General features: G+C 45.0%; 1 protein-coding gene across 1 annotated transcript; it reads right to left on the bottom strand.

The window, feature by feature from the left end:
• Positions 1–349: 349 nt before the first annotated feature.
• Positions 350–7691, bottom strand: LOC147428240 (uncharacterized). The gene is made up of 12 exons (XM_086496410.1): positions 6206–7691; positions 5839–6040; positions 5388–5522; positions 4659–5265; positions 4303–4436; positions 3999–4068; positions 3289–3338; positions 3116–3173; positions 2972–3029; positions 2713–2895; positions 1333–2003; positions 350–1236 (listed from the first exon to the last, which is right to left on the bottom strand). The coding sequence occupies exons 1-9, from the start codon at positions 6379–6381 to the stop codon at positions 2998–3000; spliced, it is 1464 nt and encodes a 487-aa protein (XP_086352536.1). The 5' UTR covers positions 6382–7691; the 3' UTR covers positions 350–1236; positions 1333–2003; positions 2713–2895; positions 2972–2997.
• Positions 7692–9710: the final 2019 nt, after the last annotated feature.

The following is a 9710-nucleotide window of genomic DNA, read 5'->3' as shown; positions in this document are numbered from 1 at the left end:
TTCAAGTCAAAAGTATGATAGCCATATACAATGATATCGCCCTCACAAAAACCATGGACAATCTGCAGATGATGGCCTTTTTCTTACTCGGCTTGTCTCGGCCTACTTCATATCCCACTTATGGTGGTGGCCCTTGCTTTTCATGCAGTTGGTCGCCCCCTGCACTTGTGGCCCTCCTTCAACACACCCGGTCGCTGCTTCTTCCAAAACGTTGGCCGCCCTCGGCCCTGCTTTCCCTACGGTCATTTTTCAGCTCTCCAGGAGTCACCCTTGCAATTGGTGGCCTTCTCGATGACCTCCAATCACTGCCACCTTTTTCTCTCGGGAAGGTTTCATTTCTGCAACTCTGAGCATCTCTTGGAACCACTCGTTGCAGCACTACAGGTCGCCCTCTTCACCTTCTTTGCCTTGCTCACAACGTCCTTGCATACGATGTTCTCACCTCTGCCACGTTCATGGCCAGGCCCTCAGCGACCTTACTCTTGCTCACAATCGAGCTCACCTGCTTGCCAGGTCCCCCCTATGCCACCTTTTTTTTGTCTTCTACCCTTTCCATGTCGTTGATGGCCTCTGGCGGCTCCTCAGGTTTTGCTCAATAGCCTGATGCTCTCAGTTGTCACTCCCTTGCATGGTGGATCCTCCTACCCCTGCTCACACACCTGGCAACCCCCCAAGTAGCCCACGCGGATGCCCTCTCCTCTCACATGCCGTGGACGACCTCTCCCCTGCATGATCTCCACCTGTATACAGTAAGGGCTTCAGCCCGTTGGTTGCTTCAAACCTTGCGCCACTTGTTGGCCTTGAACTACCTCGTGCACTGCATGGCTGCCCCTTCATCGACTTTCCCTTCAACTGCTCTAGCCCGCCATCTGGTTGTGCCACCTTAGACCTGCAGCTCGTTCTGCTTTTTTTTAAAGCATGGCGTTATTTTAAAACTTCAAGCTTTTCACTTACACAGCATGCTATTCCCACCCAAGGCCGCAACCAAAAGCTCTGCAAAATTGACCGCAACCAAAAGCTCCGCAAAATTGGTATAATTCAAGGTACTGGTCGCCGAGTCCAAATACTCATAGCTTCAAGTAACCTTGGCCGCCCCATTGCAGTCGCACTTCATCTGCTCTGTCATTCGCCAATAGTGGTGGCCACTCCAAGTGTTGACCACCCCGAACTTGACGTAATCACGACAAATAGCCTCGTTCAATCTTTTAACCGTGAAATAGTCCTCCAAAAAGAACCCTATGGCCAAATAATTGAATCATAGATTAGTCTGAGAGCAAATTCCCTGCAACTGCGAGCATTTCAATTATTAGAGATTAAAAACCAATGCCTGACCTGCTAATTGTCACATTTGGCATACACATCATGAAAAAACTTCTCGTAGTCGGCATTTGGTACTGACTCCATCTCATCCTGTATTTGCATGATGCCATATGAATGCAGGAACCATTAACTTGTGCCGACATAACTCAGTTGTACCATCATTGTCCAACCCCCTGGTTGAACATTTTGTTCAACCAGTCCAAGCCTTTATTGTTTAAAAACTGTAAACTTGCTAACACTATGCAAAGATGAAATAAAGCCATATGTACAAAGTACTATTTATGTCTCTGTGTTATCTTAGACTGCACCCCTAAGTGGGATGCCCAGCTCCTTCAACAAGAATTTGATGAACATCTGGCGTGAGAGCCCTGTCGAAGTAGAGCTTGAGACGAACTCCATTTACCCTGTGTCAAAGAGGTTTACCAGTGGACCGCTCTAACTGATAAGTACCATTAGGGGAAGTTTTGGAAATTCTATTGGGTCCAATCCACTTCTTTTTGAACTTTTTCTGAAAATGTGAAATCAAGGTAGCTCTCGTACTTCATGACCAAATCACCTTCATGCAGCTCCTTCTTTGGTAATCTTTGGTTGAATTTCGCCACATGTTTCTCTCTTTGTTGCACATAGAAATCTGTTGCAGCCTCTCGATCCATCTTCAAAGTCTCTAAGTGTGTGATTCTGTCCTGCAAAACATCTCGCTGATTCACATTAACTCGCCATAAACCTTTTAATGCACCTAACTGGATGTGTACAGGTAAACTGCTTCTTTGCCAAACACCAGTTCGTAAGGAGTGAAATTGGTTGTGGCCACTTTATAAGAAGTTCTGGAGGCCCATAAGCACTTATCAAGATTACCCTCCCAGTCTTCCATTTGTTTATCAATATACTTGGTGAGAATTTTAATGATTTGACCGTTTGCATTTTCAACCAAACCGTTACACTGTGGGTGATAGGGAGACGAGAATCTTTGTTGAATTTCCATATTCTCTACCAATGCACGTACTAGCTTGTTGTGGAATCCTTGTCCTCTATCTGATATCAAAACCCATGGCACCCCAAACCGACAGCAGACAGAATCAAATACAAATTGAGCAACTGAAAAAGAATTTGCCTCCTTGACTGCTTTGGCTTCTACCCACCTAGTGAGGTAGTCGATAGCTACCAAGATGTATTTTTTTCCACTTGCAGACTTGGGAAGCGGGCCAATAGCATCCAATCCCAACTTTTCAAATGCATTTTGGGCCAAGATAGCCCCTTGTGACTCTGCTACTAAACGCCGCTCACCCATAACTTGACATTTGTGACATGTCTTACACCAGTAATGAACATCTCGTACAAGAGATGGCCACCAAAAACCTGCTCTGAGAATGAGAAAGAGTACGTAATCTTTACCTTGATGCCCGCTTTCTTCATGGCATTGTGTCAAAACCATGCCGATCTCCTCCTTGTAGAGAACTCTCCTCAATACTACATCATGGCCGTATACCATAAGGTCTTCACCTATCAAAGTGAACTTGCTAGCCTTTTGGGTAATCCTTTTCCTTTGTAGCTTGGACATGCCTGCGGGACCTTGACCTATGCTCAAGAAATCATCAACATCTTTCAGCATTTCCCTACCTGCATAGCTGGCAGGCGTCACATATAAACCTACCACATGCATCTGTACCCGGCTACTGGCTAACTGGTCAGCTTCTTGATTTTGCTTCCTCCTAACATGATTGAATTGCACCACTTCAAAAAACTTCAACAACTTTTTAACAAAAAAAAACTAATGCTTGAGAGAGTCCCTCTTCACCTGTCATTGCCCTAAGAGTTGTTTGATAACCAAAAGAGCATCTCCCTTCACTATGAGCCTGGATATCCCAAACTCGATACACTGCTTAAGGCGCAAGTGGAGAGCCAAGTACTCTGCCTCGTTGTTTGTATGCATATCTTCCAAATCATAAGATTTTGAAAAAATAGTGTTACCTTGTGGATCTTGTATAACGACCCCGCCTCCGGCTTTTTGGACAACCCTCCTGTAAGCACCATCGAACCACATGACAAAAGCTTCTTTTAGATCTGGTTCATCGTTTTCCTCTTCTCAAACCACCCTAGGATACATAGGCAAATCCACACCCTTATTTATCAGCACGTCTGCAAGATGTGACCTGCAAGTGTGATCAATTTTAAACTCAAAATCGAACTCTTGTCATTCTAGCACCCACTTCATAATGCACTTCCCTGGTCAAAGGTGAAGCACCACTTCTGGTAATAAATTGTTAGAAGTAAGCACATAAAACTTGCAAAAAATTAAATGCACTTTGAAATTCCTTCAAGCAAACACTAGGGTCATCACCCATTGCTCAACCTCTGTGTATGACATCTCCCCTGGACTGATGACCTGACTCTCAAAGTAGACGGGTTAGTAGCACCGCCCTACCTATGTAACAAAACTGCACCAATGGCAACTATACCCACTGTCATAGCAACATAAAAATTATCCTCACGATTGGGAGGACAAACAGTAGGCAATTGACATAGGATTTCTTTAACCCTGTCAAAAGCTGCCTGTGTGTCTTCATACCATTGAAAGCCATGAACCTGTTGACTCATTTTTTGAAGAGGGTAGACATACTGTGAAAGCATCCAAAAGAATCGAGAGAGGTATTTCAACTTATGCACAAATGATGCCAAACCTGTAGCACTTTTGGGAGGCTCCATCAACACAAGAGCCTTTACCTTTTCCGGATCAGCTTCAATACCATTCTGCAAGACCACATGTCCTAGCAGGTGAGCTCAAGGTTGAGCTAACTTGCATTTTTTGGGATTCAATTGACCACCCGCTTCATCAAGTCGATGAAAACATAAATTTAACTTTGACAAATGATCATTCCTAGAGCTGTAACACCCTATGTCATCCATGAAAACTCTGATGAACTTACCAAGGTAGGGACCAAACACTTTATTCATTTAATCTTGAAAAGTTGCATAAGCATTTACCAAGCCGAAGGGCATTCTGCGGTAGGGAAAACAGCCCCATGGTGAAATGGAAGTGGTTTTCAACTGGTCTTCAAGTGTAATGACTATCTGGAAGTACCCAAAGAAGCCATCCATAATAGAGTACCTTTCGTGACCTGCAACTTGATATAAAATTTCATCCTAAAAGTGTAAAGGATATTCGTTCTACTTGGTAGCAGCATTTAAAGGCTTATAATCAACACACACTCGCTATTTGCCGTTCTTCTTAGGTGTTATGACAACTGGGGAGACCCATTCAGATTCTTGCACGAGATAGATAATACCTGCCTCCAATAGCTTGTTGATTTCCTGCCAAAGAGCTTCCTACTGAATTTCACCTAATCTCCTTAGCTTTTGTGCCTTTGGTTTATGCCCCTCCTTGAGTATGATCCTGTGTTCGACTTCCTTGGCACCTCGCAAATCTTTATACTCAGTGGCAAACAAATTAGGATAGGATGCACAGAGTTTCACATAACCTTCCTTCTCTTGCTTTGTTAAGTCTTCTCCTAGCATATCTCTTACCTCTTGGGCATCAAGAGGGAAAACTTGAGCTTGCATACCTTCTTTTGGAATATAGTTATCGATAGTAACCCCAAAGAGATTAGCATCAACATGGAGGAGATCGCCATCACTCTTTCCCTCTTCTGTATCTGTGTAGCCTTCATCATAGGTTGACTCCGTTTCGTATTCGTAGCTTGTTGTAGAATCATCTCCCTCATCCTTTGCCATGGGATGAGAGAAACTCTCCCTTGTCCGTAGATCAAGCATCACCTGCCTATCATTCTCTTTATCAAATAAAGTTAATACCCCTTTTTCCCAATCCTGCTTGGCCCCCATTGCAAGAAGAGATGGTCTACCCAATATGATAGGGTAAGCATTGTCGCCAGCTTTCATAACAAAAAAATCAATAAGGCATTCAACACCCATAACTTTTACCTTCACATCCTGTGCTATGCCCACCATCCTCATTTGCACATTAGGTCTTACCACTGCTTTAACTCCTGCATCCTTCATGGCGGATTCGGTCATGACACACACTTGGCCCCTCCATCAATATATGCATGTACCTGCATCTTCTTTTCAATAAGAGCATCAACACGTGGAAGCACAACCGCTGGACTCCCAACCCTCAATGCTAGATTCCCCACAGTATGCACTCTTGTTTTGTCCCGTGGAAGCCTGGTGCTAGCACTAGTAGACCACTGACATCGCAATTTAAGATTTAAAGCAAGCAGTTGACCGAAAGTAATATTAGCCTTTTGGTTCGTGACATCACTCACCAAGTCATATTCGGGATGATCCCTTCCAAGTTGGTAGTCGGATTGCTTGATTTTATGCCGCCTTCTTTTGCTCGTCTCTGCCTGCTCTCTACCTTCACGACTTTCCCTTTGCCTTTGTGAGTTCTAGTCTCCCACTCTGTCTCCATCTCTCTTCCTTCACGTGCTCTCTTGTTGGCCAAAACATCTACTACCTGTTCATCTACTCTAATGATATTAACACGATGAGTTTCTTCATTACCTCGAGGGGCAGGAGGTACGGGATTGTCAAACTACTGCTCTCTTTGCCCGTTGAGTTGCCCTTGTCCTCTTCCTCTTCCGAAGAGTGGATACATACCTCCTCTTTCCCTTGGTGGATGTGGGCAATCCGGTGCGTAGTGACCTTCGCCGCAATTATAACAATGGCCAGGCAGCTGCCTAGCTCTTCCTCTGCCCGCTCTTTGCTGCCCTCTATCCATCACACTCAAATGAAGCTCTTGCATTTGTTCCGATAAATCTTGGAACAGTATGAACCCAGTGTTGAGGAATAGCTTCCACTCCACGATTCGCTTGATCCTCTGCACGAACCTCGCCTTAAGAGCTCGGTGATTGCTCATATCCCATCATACCTTGTTTGATCTTCCTCGCCTTGAGAGCTCGATGATTGCTCATATCCCATCATACCTTGTTTGATCTTCCTGCTCTTTGCTCGAGCAATTGCTACAGCACCGTTGTAGTTCTCGGGGATTTCAAAGTCCACCTTTTCTCGTACCTTGGGATGTAGGCATGCCATAAATTTGTCCATCTTGAAATAGTCGCCGTTGCATTGATGTGGCTAATTCTGCCCAACATTCTTCAAACCGATTAAGAAAAATATTAAATTCTTCACTTACATCTTGCCTAAGAGCTGTCAGCTTCGCGTCCATATCCATAGGTGATACTTCCTTTCGAAAATGTTGTAAGTTTCTTGCATTGATGTGGCTAATTCTGCCCAACATTCTTCAAACCGATTAAGAAAAATATTAAATTCTTCACTTACATCTTGCCTAAGAGCTGTCAGCTTCGCGTCCATATCCATAGGTGATACTTCCTTTCGAAAATGTTGTAAGAAACTGGTCCGTAGAGCCGACGAAGCTTGTCGCAGCTCACCCTGCAATGTATCGAACCATGCTTTTGCCTTGCCTCGTAGCACCAATGGTATAGTGTCCATCTTGATGTCTTCATTAGGCATTAATTCGCAGTGATAGCATGTATAATTCAAAGTCTGCAATCCAATCAATTGAATCCTCCTCACCTGTGAAAATAGGGCCATAGCTTCAAGAAGCCATGTTATCCTTCAGTTGCTCTTTGCAGTTTCTTCTTCAGCACGATCAACGAGTCCTCAGTGGGGGCACCACTGATGGAATGGGGGAAGAAGGAAACCCGCACAACACGTTGTAGACTTGCCTCTTTATAGCTCAGCAGATACCCAGCAACCCAAACCACACAAACTTACTATTAATACACTTTCTTTAGCGCGATCAGCAAGTCCTCAGTGGGGGCACCATTGATGGAATGGGGGAAGAAGGAAACCCACACAACATGTTGTAGACTTGCCTCTTTATAGCTCAACAGATACCCATCAACCCAAACCACACAAACTTACACTTAATACAACCCAATTTACAAATTCCAATTGTATAGACTCGCTCTCGGACACCACCGATGACACACACTCACGATCAATCACTTTTTTTCCTCATACACCTAAACAATGACACACAATCACATAGATACTTATTATGCCCTAAACATGTTTTAGCTCATACCTGCCATATCTCTCCTATCCCCTCACATACTCTATCTCGCTCTTTCTTGGCACGCACACACACGTAACTTGGGGGCGACACACGCACACAACCAAGCCAAGGCACGAGATGTCATCGAGCCGAGAACAGAGAAGACTCGCTCTTTCTTGGCACGCACACACATGTAACTTGGGGGCGACACACGCACACAACCAAGCCAAGGCACGAGCTGTCATCGAGCCGAGAACATAGAAGATGACGGAGAACCTTCAGGCTATGAGCCACTTCAATTCAAGTCAAAAGTATGATAGCCCTATACAATGATATCACCCTCACAAAAACCATGGACAATCTGCAGATGATGGCCTTTTTCTTACTTGGCTTGTCTCGGCCTACTTCATATCCCACTTATGGTGGTGGCCCTTGCTTTTCATGCAGTTGGTCGCCCCCTACACTTGTGGCCCTCCTTCAACACACCCGGTCGCTGCTTCTTCCAAAACGTTGGCCGCCCTCGGCCCTGCTTCCCCTGCAGTCAGTTTTCAGTCCTCCAGGGGTCGCCCTTGCAATTGGTGGCCTTCTCTTTGGCTTCTTGATGACCTCCAATCACTGCCACCTTTCTCTCTCGGGAAGGTTGCACTTCTGCAACTCCGAGCATCTCTTGGAACCACTCTTTGCAGCACTACAGGTCGCCCTCTTCACCTTCTTTGCCTTGCTCACAACGTCGTCTTGCATACGATGTTCTCACCTCTACCACGTTCATGGCCAGGCCCTCAGCGGCCTTCCTCTTGCTCACAATCGAGCTCACCTGCTCGCCAGGTCCCCCCTATGCCACTTTTTTTTTGTCTTCTACCCTTTCCTTGTCGTTGATGGCCTCTGGCGGCTCCTCAGGTTTTGCTCAATAGCCTGATGCTCTCAGTTGTCACTCCCTTGCATGGTGGATCCTCCTACCCCTGCTCACGCACCTGGCAACCCCCCAAGTAGCGCCCGCGGATGCCCTCTCCTCTCACATGCCGTGGACGACCTCTCCCCTGCATGATCTCCACCTGTATACAGTAAGGGCTTCAGCCCGTTGGTTGCTTCAAACCATGCGCCACTTGTTGGCCCTGAACTACCTCGTGCACTGCATGGCTGCCCCTTCATCGACTTTCCCTTCAACTGCTCTAGCCCGCCATCTGGTTGTGCCACCTTAGACCTGCAGCTCGTTCTATTGTTTTTTAAAGCATGGCGTTATTTTAAAACCCCGAGCTTTTCACTTACACAGCATGCTGTTCCCACCCAAGGCCGACTGCAACCAAAAGCTCCACAAAATTGGTATAATTCAAGGCATTGGTCGCAGAGTCCAAATACTCATAGCTTCAAGTAACCTTGGCCGCCCCATTGGAGTCGCACTTCACTTGCTCTATCATTCGCCGATAGTGGCGGCCACTCCAAGTGTTGACCACCCCGAACTTGACGTAATCATGAAAAATAGTCTCGTTCAATCTTTAACCGTGAAATAGTCCTCCAAAAAGAACTCCGTGGCCAAATAATTGAATCATAGAGTAGTCAGAGAGCAAATTCCCTGCAATTGCAAGCATTTCAATTATTAGAGATTAAAAACCAATGCCTGACCTGCTAATTTCCACATTTGGCATACACATCGTGGAAAAACTTTTCGTAGTCGGCATCTGGTACTGACTCCACCATCTCATCCTGTATTTTCATGATGCCATATGAATGCAAGAACCATTAACTTGTGCCGACATAACTCATCTGTACCACCGTGTTGAGATAGATCCATAAGCACATGTCTATATTCTAACCCTTGTTCCCGTCTAGTCTCCCACATTAAATGATCAGTTTCATATGAGAAAATCATTTAGGTTTGTTAGATTTTAGATTTTATGACATTACCTCTGTCTTGAAATCATATTCGTCCTCGACAAGGATTTGAAAATGACGTGATCACACTATAATTTCAGGTTAATAACAATAGAAATGCAAAATAACAAATATTTTGTTAATTGACATTCATCTTTTTTGACCTCCAAGGAGACCTGGAGACCGGCTCGTAGCCCGCCGGGCTAGTGAATCTTCCCGGCGGTCACGCCGGGTAAAGCTATTTGCCCGCCGGACCCGCCGTGGCTATATAAAGGTGACGCCGGTGCTTGTCTTTTCACAGAAGAGATACATTGAAAAGTCTTCACCAAACTTTCTAGCAGCTTTCCACATTCTCAAAGTAGTGTAGCAGTAATTTTTTAAACCCTTCCTTATTTTATTAATGTTTTTTTTAATTTTTTGCGTTAAAACTTAAAGGTTTAAAATTTCTTTTATCAAATCATCGTACGTGGATGCACTGGCACATGGT

Source organism: Adiantum capillus-veneris, chromosome 23, assembly GCF_014529385.1.
Source record: "Adiantum capillus-veneris isolate H3 chromosome 23, ASM1452938v2, whole genome shotgun sequence".
Lineage (NCBI taxonomy): Eukaryota > Viridiplantae > Streptophyta > Polypodiopsida > Polypodiales > Pteridaceae > Adiantum > Adiantum capillus-veneris.
Note: the sequence above shows the minus strand (reverse complement) of the source record. Positions and strands in the feature narration are given on the sequence as shown.

What these genes read in the sequence shown, in the direction of transcription:
- LOC147428240 (XM_086496410.1), bottom strand. Translation starts at nt 6,381, where the DNA reads ATGGACAAATTTATGGCATGCCTACATCCCAAGGTACGAGAAAAGGTG. An exon ending in ACAAAAGCTAAGGAGATTAG is followed by an intron (nt 4,437 to 4,658) that starts GTGAAATTCAGT and finishes ATCAAGTTGCAG; the next exon opens with GTCACGAAAGGTACTCTATT. An exon ending in AACTCTTAGGGCAATGACAG is followed by an intron (nt 3,030 to 3,115) that starts GTGAAGAGGGAC and finishes CAATCATGTTAG; the next exon opens with GAGGAAGCAAAATCAAGAAG.